At 40.9% G+C, this 14,208-nt stretch overlaps 1 protein-coding gene across 4 annotated transcripts in view; it reads right to left on the bottom strand.

Moving 5' to 3' along the window:
* ppp2r3a (protein phosphatase 2, regulatory subunit B'', alpha) overlaps positions 1-14,208 on the bottom strand; it is a 167,624-nt gene that overhangs the window by 68,207 nt on the left and 85,209 nt on the right. For all 4 annotated transcript variants that reach the window (XM_043701936.1, XM_043701934.1, XM_043701935.1 and 1 more), the window contains exon 2: positions 3,464-3,715. In XM_043701936.1, the coding sequence (XP_043557871.1) occupies positions 3,464-3,715 (252 nt within the window). The remainder of the gene's footprint in view (positions 1-3,463; positions 3,716-14,208) is intronic.

Below are 14,208 nucleotides of genomic sequence, written 5' to 3'. Positions count from 1 at the left end.
CCTCCCCTTCTGTACTGTATCATTCTACGCATATGAGGGCACACAAATGCATTGCTGAAAATAAAGTGGGGAGCACTTCAGATTCTCAGGACACTATCTGGCTATAGGTGAGATGGCACCCATAAGAGCCAGATAAACAGAGTCAGGACTAAATTCCTGGCAGGGTGTTTACCAGTGCAGCTGGGGAGGGTTGTAACTACATCAGCATGGGTGGGGAACCAGGATTATATAGAGGACTACCAGGGTGAAATATAGGAGAGACCATTAACATCAGAGTAGAGAAGAGTATGCTTTACGTAGTATTAGAAGTAAGGAGAAATCTAAACCAGGACTTTGGTGTATGAATGTGAATGCACAGTGAATAGTAAATAAGATTGGAGAGCTATACATGCATTTTTCCATATGGAATTATGGTACTGCAGTCATTACAGACACCTAGCTCAATGAGGACCAGGACTGGGATATTCTTGGAAGCAAGATATTCAGAAAAGATAGGAGAAGAACAAAGAGGGTGAGGGGGGTGCTGGTATTGATTAAGGAGAGCATTGCTGTGCTAGAGAAAGAGAATGTCTCAGAGGATTCAAGACCAAAATCAATTTAGGAGGAGCCAAGGAATAGAAAAGGTGCAATTACACTGCTTGGTGTAGTCTATAGATCATTGATTAGTGGAAAGGATGTAGAGGAACAAATTTGCAAGGCAGTTACAGAAAGATGCAAACATTATTGTGCTGTTATAATGGACAATTATCCAAATGCAGACTGGAACAGAGGTGGTGTAAAAGCAGAGAGGTAAGCATTTTTCAGTTGCATTCAGGATTATTTTCTACAGCAATGTGTGTCCAGTCTATTGACAAAGAACACAGTACATGATCTGTTTCTTGGAAATGAGGTAGGCCAAGGAGATCAAGTATCAGTGAGACAACATTTAGCAGACAATGATCATTTTATAAGGTTTAGAATGATAGTGGAAAAGAGTAATGGACAATTCAGAGTAAGAATTATTAATTAGAAGAGAGCTGATTTCAAGAACAGAGCCCGGTCAGATAGACTGGAACCGAAATTTTAATGGGAAACATTTTGGCCGAATAATGGGCCACCTTCAAGAAGAGGTGGTCTGGAAAAGGTATATTCCTCAGAAGGAAAAGGTGGGGCAAGCAAATCCAGGGCTCCTTAGATGAATGAGAAAGAAATTAAGATAATGTGGAAAAAATTTACATTTAACATGTGTCAGGACAAAATACAGTTGAAAAACAACCTTAATACAGAACGATCAGAAAGGAGGTGAAAAAAAAATGGAGAAGTAAAGAGAGGTTATGAAGAGAGACTTGGAATTAATATAAAAGCCATACCCCAAATATTGGCAGATAAATAGTAAAGGTTTATTAAAAGGAGGAGTAGGGACCAAAACTGGGGATTTACACATGGAGGCAAGAGGCATGGCTGAGGTATTAAATTCACACCCTGACTTTTCAAAGGAAGCATCTTCCCCAGCCATACTTACATGTGACAAAAGGTCATTCATCCATCCACTTCTACCTGCAGAGAAGTGATAATAGGGTTTCAATACTGATTGGACTTTTGATAGTGACCTCCCCTCCCCTTATAGGGCAAATCAGTGAATTTATTGTGAGAACTTTTATTTCATAAAATCCTATATTGCTGCAGTGTCAAGTTTATGCTCACAACTGCGGTATATCTGTGCTGTAAGTTACTTGAACAGCAATCCAAGGCCTCACGTTCAAATTGCTTGTAAAAGCAGCAAATGCAATGTGAGGGAAAAGAAAATCTTCACAGACTAGTTATGATCTGGAAATGTGATGGAGGCATGTTCAATGGAGGCATTCAAGAGGGCATTAGATGATTATTGGAAGTGAAACAAGTGCAGCGTATTGTTGAATGGATAGCAGAATGGCAATAAGTCATAATGTTAATTTGGAGAACTAGTGCAGACATGGTAGTCCAAATGGTCTCCCTCAGGACCATAGAAATTTTGTGATTTTAGGGTGAGCTGTAGAGATTTTACTTTAGAATTAGAACCCCTACAGTGTGAAAACAGGCCCTTCGGCCCAACATGTCCACACCGACCCTCCACAGAGTAACCCACCCAAATCCATTCCCCTACCTTATATTTACCCCTGACTAATGCACCGAGCCTGCACATCCCTGAATACTGTGGGCAATTTAGCACGGCTAATTCACCGAACCTGCACATCTTTGGATTGTGGGAGGAAATCAGAACACTCAGAGGAAGCACACGCAGACATGGGGAGAATGGACAAACTCCACACAGAGTCGCCAGAGGCGGGAGTTGAAGCCAGGTCCCTGGCACTGTGAGGCAGCAGTGCTAACCACTGAGCCACAGTGCCACCATACAGTGGGAGTATCTCTCCAATGTGGGAGAAAGGTGGGAGGATATCTCCAAGGACCAACTCCTCCCAACATTTCCCTTTCTTGTCACCTCTTATGAAACCTCCAGGGAAGGGATCATTCCAGGCAAAGTGGAACTGCCCATAATTCCCCAGCATACAGTAGCTGGCAAATTATGGGTGGCAATTCAGACTCACCTGTAATTGACTCAGGTCCTTACCTTACTTATACTACTATACTGTTACCTTGCAGTTAATTTTGTTTTGCCTTTGATGAAAATATACTGAAACAGGAATGAGGAGCAAGCACAGCAATCACTACGTGCAACTACTGAAAAATCATGGAATTGAATCAGTTGGGAGCATTTCCATCTGGGTCAGAATGTTGTGGACCATTCGAAGAAACTGGAGTTCAAAATCTAGACACACTTTCTTTCTGTAACCCCTTTCTTTTAAAGTCATTGATCAAAGGGATAAACCATTGGGCATGATATTTGACAGATTGCAGATGTAATTCTGACCTTGGATTGATGTTCCAGCAACCTAGAGCATAAATATATAGCAGTATCAATTGTGAGCTTAAACATTTACTTGACAAACTGCAGCAATACAGAACATTATGAAATAAAAGTTGTCACAATAAATTCACTGATCTGCCCTATAATTTGGGGGGGGGGTGCCAAGGTCCAATCAGTATGGAAACCCTATTATCACCGCTCTGAGGTAGCTTCCTGCAGTGTAGGCAGGGATAAATGATTGACCTCTTGTCACATGCAAGTATAGCTGACGAGGGTGGCAAGCTGAAGTCTAATGATGGAAGATCTCTCAATCTGGTAGAAAAATAATTGGCAGTCAAGAATCAATCTTTAAAAGAGTAGTTTAACACCTCCAATTGGCAATATTTTGCTTTGGAGGCCAGTGACAGTATGCAGATTCCTGATGATATTTATGACCAATAACTAAACAACCACAACAATAACATTAGGTTTAGAATTCTAGTGGAGTAGATACAAGGGAAAATTTACATTTACATTAAACTGGAAAAACAAACTTTCCTTGTCATGCATGATTTTTTATTAAAACACACTTGCCCCTACCTTTGTGATTTTGCCCATTTCATAAATATCAGCTTTCTCATCCTCAAGTTCGGCAAAGGCTGCTTGAACCTTGGAAATGGTCTCGTCGTGGTTGTTAGTAGCACTTGGAAGTCCTTTCGGGAAGTAGAAGCGTGGAATGTTTATGGATACAGGAGTGCTGACAACTACTTTATTTGAAGGGGGAGGACTGGGAGCAATATTTGTCACAGCAGGGGGTGGAGTTCCAGGTTTCTTTTCTTTACTGCTTTGGACCTGTAAAACAAATAACAGAACATGTAACATAAGCTCTGCACTTGTTCTCTTCAAAGGTTCCAATGGGCATGGTTTTACATCATACATACATTAATTTAAATGCTTTTTTTATGTTTAATGGAAATATGTATCACTGATATGGGACCACGTCATGTAGACAAGGAGGCTTTCCAAACCGATGGAAAACATAGGGCACAATGCTGTTTAATCAGAGGAGTAACAATGTTCTATTTAGCATTAAGCTTTATCAGTTCACATTTTACATATGCTTAAATATTTTATAAGTGCAGCCTCGCTGATTAGTGGGCCCTTCCAGAGCAGTCTTTTTGCTAATTTTATTGGCTCAAAGTAAAATAGGTACAGGTCAGGTGGTTGTGAAAGAGATTGGAAATTTGGGAAAGTTCCTGACCCCACAAATCCCTCTCCATTAAAGAGGTTTCAGGCTGCTATATTTTCATTCCAGTGAGATGTCAGGATGTGGGCGAGATGGAGGTCAGCCTATTGCCTTCAGTGGTAGCCCAAGTAACATTGAAGGCAAACGGTATAGTGAGATAGGGAGGCTAGAAGGACTGCCTTTATTCATTGAGACACCAACTCAATTGTACTCATGTTTGTCTGGCCTCATGTTGCTCTCCCTTGCCCCATATCTCACATGTTCACTCCACGCTCCCCCACAATTCACCATGTACCTCATATCTCTTATCATCCTTTTATAATTCATGCCTCATGAATCCTCCATATACATTCTTTCAATATCACCATGTAGAGATAAGCAGTTATAATGACATCATCTGGAAATTGTATCTATAAAAGTGGACATCTGCGACTCTTTTACGATCTCCTGATGGAGACATATGGGTCTTTTTTTCCCTCTGGTTAGAAATAGTTAAAACGCCCAAGAGTTAATGTAAACTGTGTATAGTTACTGAGTTGGAACAACATTTTGTTCTCAAAAACAAAAGGTCTCTTCGGCTAAGATTTATTATTGTCTATTCTCCATCACAAATTGCTGAATTGCCCCTTAGATTAGCACTGGAAAGAGGATTGGTGACTGTACTCTACTCCAACCACAAGGCATCAATGACATTTTATTGTAACAAGAGGACAACAATGACCTTCTCATTGTTGTTATAACATCACCCACTTACTCAACTCACCCAAGTATTTGCTGACCCACCTCACCCATTGGCAAATTCCCCCCCCCAACAAGGTGCACACCCACCTCAACCAATCACCCATCCCTGCCCACCTTGCACCCTACCAACTCATCCTTCTGCTACCACTCACTCATCTATATATTCACTCTTTGATCTACTCACTGACAGTCAGAGTCGTAGAGATGTACAGCACGGAAACAAAAACTTTGGTCCAACTTGTCCATGCTGACCAGTTATCCTAAACTAATCTAGTCCCATTTACCAGCACTTGGCCTATATTCCTATAAACTCTATTCATATACCCATCCAGATTCTTTTAAATTCTGTAATTGTATCAGCCGCCACCAATTTCCCCCTGGCAGCTCATTTCATATATGCTCATTCTTCCATGTGAAAACATTGCCTCTTAGGTCCCATTTAAATCTTACCTGTCTTACCCTAAACCTATGCCCTCTAGTTCTGGACTCCCCCACCGTAGGGAAAAGATCTTGCCTATTTACCCTATCCATGCCCCTCACGATTTTATAAACCTCTATGAGGTCACCCCTCAACCTCCAACGCTCTAGGGAAAAACAGTCCCAGCCTATTCAACTTCTCCCTGTAGCTCAAATCCTCAAACCCTGGCAACATCCTTGTAGATCTTTCCTGAATCCTTTCAAGTTTCACAACATCCTTCTGATTCTGCACTCTTATTTTCTTTGTAATTCATGCATAGGATATGGGCGGGACCAACATTTATTTCCTATCCCCAATGACCCTTGAGAAGGTAGTGGTGAGTTGCCATACTCAATATAACGTTGCTAATGTCATAAAAGGGGTGCAGGTCCTGAATTCCCCTGACTGTAAACTCCACTCTGACAGAATTCTTAAAGCTATGCTGCGCTTTTATGAAAGCTCTGCTCAGAAGATCCCAGTAAAAATCCACAGCAGCTCAAGGTGAGGGAATCTATGAGCCCAGTGGCAATTGACTATGTGTGGTCCCATGTAGAAGCATAAAGTAGTAGCATTACAAAATTCACAACGAAAAAGTAGTAACTACAAATCATCTCATCGCTTGTATATTAATATCATTTCAGTGAAAGTGAGTCATTGCAGTTCTGCCTCCCGACCAAAGAATTTTTGACATGCACCTTCCTAATTAAGACATTGCCACTTTAGTCATGACTGTAATATTTAGCAGGAAGCCGGGTGCAGATCTGAGGTTCAGAACAGCAGGGAATGTTGTTAAAAGAATTCCATGGCACCAACATAAGATTGAAGATCTCGAAGACAACACGCTGCAGACGACGGGGACGGCTTTCCTGTTTGGGAAGTGCGCCGCTTGCACGAGTTTGCTAGAAAGTGAGAAACGAAACCACAGAAAACCCCAGGCAGCAGCGGCCACAACTCAGTTCCGCCTGTCCCCCAAACCAGTGTTAAGTAGGAACTGTGGACCCGACATCCGATTGTATCCAGGATGGCTGGCCAGTCAGGAGAGGCACCTCACATTCACTCCAGTGTTTTGCTGCACAAGGGAACAAAGCTGCTGATCTTAGATTTTCATGAACACTTCCTATGATGAAACCCTTCCTTAGGGTAGTCCTACAATAGGTAAAGGAAAGGATTCTGCTCATTCATCATTACAAATCAATTAAAAGGGTGAAAAGTCACTCCCATATCCACAGTAAGAAGTACTAAATCTCCATATAATTCAACTAACGCGGGCAACGTAAATCAGATAAAAAGACAAACACAATAAACTCCACAGATTTCCTTCAGACTTTAACCCTTTGAGAGCTCGAAAATGCTGCCACGCACCTTTTTTCTTTCGTATAGCATCTGCAGAAATTACTCTCTGTAAATTCTGAATGACAGACATGGTGAAGAGTAAGTAGAAAAACGGACAGACACCATCGACAGTGCTTTGGAGTGAAGAGCCAATGCTGGAGCCCGGCGAGACCCCGGGGACAGAAAATGCTGCTGCTGTCCTCAAAGGGTTAAAATGTTAAAACCAGGGCCACTGGACCAGGTACAAGGCGAATGTCGGCTGGAGTGCGCGGTGAGGTTTGAGTTTGCAGTTTGCGACTGAGCGCCGTCTATCTCCCAGCACATTATTATTCACTGCTCCATTTCATTGCCGAGGAAAGATTGAACAAAGAAGCTGATAAACCCCCTCCCTTTGCTCTCAGGACCCCAGTGTACCACAAAGATGCCTGCACTGAAATAAACTTATCTACACCCTGAAGTGGTTAACCACAAAACGAACTGGGATTAAACAAATGGCAACATTTACCGGGTGGGGTTAAAGTGTCAAATTTGCATCATTGTGGTCAGGCTTCCTTTCATCCCACAATTTGCCGCCTTTTCAAATTCCAGCTTGGCTTTGTTTAGATCAGAGTGGTGCTGGAAAAGCACAGCAGGTCAGGCAGCATCAGCTGATGAAGGGCTTTTGCCCGAAATGTCGATTTTCCTGCTCCTCGGATGCTGCCTGACCTGCTGTGCTTTTCCAGCACCACACTGATCTAAACTCTGGTTTCCAGCATCTGCAGCCCTCACTTTTGTCCAGCTTGGCTTGCCTACCCGCGGTTGCTTATCTTAACTCACCTTTTATGGAGTGTTGATCTAGGGATACAGCTCTCCAACACTGCGCATACGAGACCATATATAAATGGTAACATGTTTGCAATGTGATATTTTAATGCTGCAATTAAAACATTTAATTGTAAAACGTTGGGTTTTTTTTCTGGATTTTGTACCAATTTGTGGTGAGGGTTAGTGGGTAAGATTTTCAAAACATTTAAAAGACAACTTTGAAGTGCTCCTAACATAACGCTTGCCTTCGCTTTAAACGAAACTGAAGTTACCTTTATTTACCCCCCCTCCCCCCCCGCACCTTTCAATTTCACGGTTGGATGAACAAAGCTAAAGTACATGCTCTGCATTTCAGAACTGTGCAAATGAGGTTTTAATCTAGGAGAAAGTGAGGACTGCAGATGCTGGAAAAGCACAGCAGGTCAGGCAGCATCCGAGGAGCAGGAGAATCGATGTTTCAGGCAGGAGCCTGATGAAAGGTCCTGCCTGAAACGTCGATTTTCCATACATTGCAACAGTGCCTACTCTTCAAATATTTATCATTGTCTGTAAAATGGTTTGGGATACTCTGAGGTTATGAAAAGTGCATACAAATAGAAATTATTTCTTTGTTTCCATTTGACAAAGGAATAACAAAATGCCATCGTCATTATTCAACTTTAAAAAGTTGAATTCAACACATATTTAACATATTTATAATGATAATGGTTGTACAGCTTCCACCTTTGCTAGTTCTTCCAGGATACATTTCATGGCTGATCCAACATCTGTCACATCTACTTTCCTGCCATTTCCCTGTAACCCTTGATTTGCCATCTGAATTCTGAGGAGAAAGTGAGGACTGCAGATGCTGGAGATCAGAGCTGAAAATGTGTTGCTGGAAAAGCGCAGCAGGCCAGGCAGCATCCAGGCAACAGGAGAATCGACGTCTCGGGCACAAGCCCTTCTTCAGGAATGAATTCTGAGCCTAACAGCCTTTATTTTAAAGAAAATGCAAGTGAGGGATTTTTGCCCATTAACCACATATTAGCAAGATTGCTGATCATTGTCTGTTATTTATTAAATGGTTGACTTCAATATCTCTGACAGTAGAGCATTTTTCTCTGTGGAAAATAACTAATTGTGAACAAATATACTACAGGAAAAAACTCTCTTGTCACAGCACTACAATTCATAAATTCAACCCAATGAAGCCTAACTATTTTCTGTTTGGATATTAAATTGCAGGAGGTGGGAGAGGAAGGAAGAAATATCATCGAGCTGTTAGTCTAACTCCTGTTTGAAAGGTGCTTCTTAGTTCAGGATAACAGTTAGTGTGCAAAGCATGTTAATCTGCGATACTACTTGTGACATGCTTATAAAAGAAGTACACCAAAGGAGTTATTTTGTTTTGGGAAGCTTGGGCAGTCTCCCAGGCAGGAGTTCTATCCAGCCTGATTGGTGGTGGACAGAATTAATTCTCTATCTGATAGCCAAAGAACATTGGAGCAGATGAGGAAGAGGTTTAACAACATGGTGTCAGCTGCTAAGGTAGGACTGGCCAGTATTGCACTGCACTAGATCTAATAGATGGGCATAGTTTGCATGGCAGGGCTTTCTCCTGCCCTTTTAAAATAAAGAGTATTGTCTCCTCTTTCCAAGTTTCACACACAAGCCTGTACTGCATTAAGACTGCCATGCAGATTTATATTGTTGTCACAATACTTTCTTTAGAAGTGAAGCCCGTAAATCAATCTTGAATAGTATCTGCACAATGCATGTTCATTTACTTGTATAAATGCTAGGATGTAGAGTGGGAACTTGATCCTCATTTTATCAGTGCTCCTCTAACATCTTGAAGCTCATTCTTCACATGCGTTACTGGAAAGTGTATAATACGACAATAAACAAACTGGAGGACAGCATCCTATTTCTAAACCATTTGGATATTTTCAAGTGACCTGTTGGAACCCAAGTGCCTATGAAAGCAGACCAAGATTATATTTTCTCACAACAAAGGGATAAGGCATCTATCTATTTCTCACTTTTGTTTCATTCCTCACATGTATTCATTTTCCCTTGTTGTAAATAATATCCACTCTCTTTACTGGTAAACCCAACAGCCCTCTGCAGGTTTCACCACACCATATGTCATTCAGTCCTTCTGCAGCAAGAATGAACTCAGTAATTTTCATTCCAGGGATTTTGATCATTTGTTTACCAGGTGAGAGACAGTAAGCGAATAGGTAGACAAGTAGGAGGCTGGGAGAACATAGCAAGCCTGGCAGTGTCAGAAGATGGAGAAGTCGACGTTTCAGGTCTAACCCTTCAGGCAGTCATGAGGAAGGGTTACACCCAAAAACATTGACTTCTCCACCTCCTGATGCTGCCTGGCTTGCTGTGTTCTTCCAGCCTCCTGTCTGTCTACCTTGGGTTCCAGCATCTGAAGTTTTTTTGTCTCTAAGTAAGTGAACAGGAACAGGCAATGGTAGCTCATGTCCTTCCTCAGCTGCAATATCTGGACTCAACTCATAGGGCATCCATTCAAAATTAGGAGCCATCAAAAAGCAACTTTTTTTGCTGTTATTGGGAATTGAGCCAAGGACAGGCATAGTTCCCCATCTTGCCATTTAGTGCAAATTCTTTTAAGTTCTCTATCAACGTTATTGCTTTGAGTTCAGTCAAAACCTTTAAATGTTTGAAACACAATCAAAAACTCTATATATTTAAAATGTTATATCTTATTGTTACATACCCAGGACTGGGATTTTAACACTTCTCCCGCTGGCAGGTTTCAAGGTGGTGAGGGTATCTAAAATCTAGGGGGTGGCCTGCTTGCCAGTGACCAACATGCCCTTGTCCCCATCGCAATTTTCCTAGTCACGGGTGCAGAGTTGGATTAAGCTGTGGCAGTAAATACCCTTGTGAAGTCACCAGCCTGGCAGGTTTCCCTCCTTAACTGGACCGAATTAGAGCATTCCTTATAAGGTCTTAGCCACCCACATTTTTTTTCCAGCCATGTCTTCTCCAGGTCCAAACCACACTGCACTTGCCAAGGTAGGCCAACTTGGCAACTGGCAAGACATTCAATCACTTGCAATGTAATCCACCCAAATTTCAAACCTTTATACATCATATATGTATAGATTACACACTTTTCACCACAATCTGAAATTCAAAACCCTTGAAGGAAGTAATGAAACTCTTACAAATGTACATACAAAATGTTTTTTGTCTAAAGGCACGGTGGCTCAGTGGTTAGCATTGCTGACTCAATTCCAGCCTCGGGTGACTGTCTGTGTGGAGTTTGGACATTCTCCCCGTGTCTCTGTGGGTTTCCTCTGGGTGCTCCAGTTTCCTCCCATAATCGAAAGATGTGCAGGTTAGGCGAATTGGCCATGCTAAATTGCCCATAGTGTTAGGTGCATTTGTCAGGGCTAAATATAGGGTAGGGGAATGGGTCTGGGTGGGTTACCCCTCAGACGGTCGGTGTGGATGTGTTGAGCCGAATTGCCTGATGCTGCAGTTTTCAAGGGATGAAACCTTTTGAGTGGCTTCACACAGAGAAATAATATCAACCATTTTGTCTTGAAGGAATTATTTGGATTGGACCATTGTGTGGAGTTTGGGATAGCAATTTTCCACCAAATGTTGCACCTTTCTTGCAGAGAACTGCCTATACTTTGCTGAGCAGCACATCCTAACAATATGACCAAGTCTGGAAAATTAATCTTTGACAATGTCTGGTAGGAAACTGTTATCAATAGATATCTGCTAGGTAAGAGAATTAAGGCAGGAAATAAAGACCAGGCAGAGACCTGCCTTGTTCGAACTGAACGGTGGAGCAGAACTGAAGGGCTGAAAGGTCTTCTCTCATTTACACGTCAGAAGCTGTTGAATTATTTCATCCCATAGAAAATGTAAAATAAGTTAAATGGGGAAGGGGGGGGGGGCTGGAATCTGAAATAAACAAGTACACAAAAGGGGTACTAAATCAAAGCAATTGAAATGTCAGAGGAGAAAAATATGCAGAGTGGAAAACCCAAAAAGAAAGAAAACAGAAATAGCAGTTGGAATAAGTACAGTATTACACTAACTAAAAATAGCAAGCAGCTGTAGAGAGATTAACAGGAAGGCTTTGTGACAATAAACAGTACATATTTCAGATAACAAATTCCTAAATGTACTGTTACAAAGCCACGCTTTCTGTCAAAAATGGCTTTGTATATTAACTGGCAGAAAACCATAGATTGAGTTTTACAAGATCGAAACGTCATTCTGGTCAGCTAAGATAACAGTTTATAAGATGATTTAACATCTTCATGATTGTACCTGACACATTTCAAAGACATTAAGTGAAATCAATTTGTCTGGAAAGCCTCAGAAGAAAAAAATAATTACTTTAAAGAAGTGTGAATTGGGTCATCTCCTAACTCTTCACAGGACATCTAATCACTAGGTGTTTTCACCTGGGTGGGGACTGTGCCTTAAGTAAAAGCACCTCTGGCACTGAACTCCTGCCAAAAAATAACTCATTCAACTATAACCTTATCAAATTGAAACCATGGACTTGGAATCCACAAATCATAGATGTATCTGGGCGACTGGTCAGTTGGGGAGTGTGGATCACGTGATGGGCCAGATTTGTTGAAGAAGTTCATTTCGTCAGAACAGAAATGAGAACAGAAGAGGCTGAAAACAAATGTGCTCAAGCCCTGTTTGCTATTTGACCATCCACACAACAAAAACAGAGTTATTAAAAATAAACCCAGCAGCTGCGGGCTCTAGAAGAAAAGATAAATTGACCATCAATATCGTCCAATCCTGGCCTCAATGCCAAGAGAACACAGAGTCCTGCCTGGAACAATCCAGGTTCATCAATCTACAAGAACTATTTACCTTTAATATTTTTATGGGATTCTAACAAACTTACTTAATTTGTTCTCCTACTCATTTTACCTGAACGTGTGGTATGTGTGTGTGAGTGAACTTCGAGTGCATGTGTACATGAAACTCAGAGGTTTATTTAGACTTGGGATTAATTACAATAAATATCCTGTTTACTTTTTAAGAAAATCTACAATGGAATTTGACTGTGTCTTTTACTGTCATAGCATGCAAACAGTTGCAGTCATTGAATTAGCAACAATATCTTGTTAAAAGTCCTGTTATAGTCAAACAACGAAGAGGAAGAGAAAGGCGCAATCCTAGCCCCAAGGTTTATAGCAGTAATAAAAATAAAGTTTGCTATAATCCCAGAGATCCACAGGGCTGCTCTCAAAACCAAGGCAGAAAGAATTGAAGCTGTTGGTGAAAAGATTATTTCAGTAGCAATTCCTCACACAGGGTGTAAGATTTCTCCATTGATATCATTGAGACAATGCACACTCACTGTAGAGGTGGTGGCCTGTGTGTGCTGCCTGCCCCAGGGAATCAATGTAGTCTGTGTTGTGTGGTTTTAAAGCAGGGTAACATGAATGAATCACTTCCCCCCACCGCCCTCATTATGTGTGTACTTGATATGCTAAGCATTTGTGTGCACAGTTAAATGAAATGACCAGAAAAAAACCTGAATACAACAGGAAAAACACAGGGGCCATGGTGTCTTAGAAAAAGGGTCTGAATGTGAGAATGTTATGCTTAGTCAAAGATCCCATGATGAGTTTATTTTTTAATAAACAGAAAGCTTTAAAAGGACATATATTTGTAGGAGCACACACCGATAAAAATCAATTTGAGTGCCAAAACCCATGTCAGAACAGACTATCAATATACAATCCATACTGACAGATAACATTCACATGAGTATCTTTGTGTCGTTACTCAAATATCTGACTTTATTTTTTTTAGAACAATAGTTTTAAATGCAAGTTCAATCTACTCAGCCATCTTTATATCTACTGCCTAATTTAATGTAATTGATGAAATGACAACAAAATAGTTAAAACACTGACACATATCGCAATCAAACTTGGGCTAGATCTTTTCTAATCCATCTGTAAAGACATGGTATTCCACATTTGTGGAGCGTGTTGGACTCGAACCCAGGCCTCCTGCTTCAGTGTTAGGGACACTACCAGTGCATTATGAGAGCCCTCTAAATATTTTCTAATCAACCAGTTCAGAGATGCTATGATGCATTTCTGGAGCAGTTGGGACTTGAACCCAAGTTTTCTGACTCAGAAGTACCACTGCGCCATAAGAGACCCTAACAGGCTTATTATGTACAGCATCTGTGAGTGAAATGGTCACAATTTAATCCTGGTGACATAAGGCTCCCACAGAGGACTCTGTTCCTATTTAAAAATTATGACATTAAAACAATATTTATCATTGACTCTAAAGTTATCTTTTTCAGTGGCTAAAAAGTCTTGGCGAACTTAAATTAGTTTACAGTTTTTCAGGGTGTAGTTCACTGATATTTCCTTATCTTTTCTAGATGGGATTTACTTCTGAACTCCTGTTTCTTAACTTGTAAATCATTGAAACTTTCCTCTGGAACCTTTTGTGCTGTGCAGTAATGTCTCTGATCAGTCAGGAAACTGAAGCCATACTCCCATTTACACAGTAATGTACAATAGTATCACCAAGAGCTTGGCTTCTTTCACTTGTTATTATGTTTGAACAGAAGCTTAAATAAAAGGGCACTTTGGAAAGAAACAGGAACATTCAGCTCACATTGTCCATTTAATTCTTCTCATCTGTTGTTCTATAGCTTTTTACTGGACTGAAATCTCTATGATTTTTAAAAGGAAAAAATTAACTTGCATTACACAATGCTGAATG

The sequence above is a fragment of the Chiloscyllium plagiosum genome, chromosome 13, assembly GCF_004010195.1.
Source record: "Chiloscyllium plagiosum isolate BGI_BamShark_2017 chromosome 13, ASM401019v2, whole genome shotgun sequence".
Classification (NCBI taxonomy): Eukaryota; Metazoa; Chordata; class Chondrichthyes; order Orectolobiformes; family Hemiscylliidae; genus Chiloscyllium; species Chiloscyllium plagiosum.
Note: the sequence above shows the minus strand (reverse complement) of the source record. Positions and strands in the feature narration are given on the sequence as shown.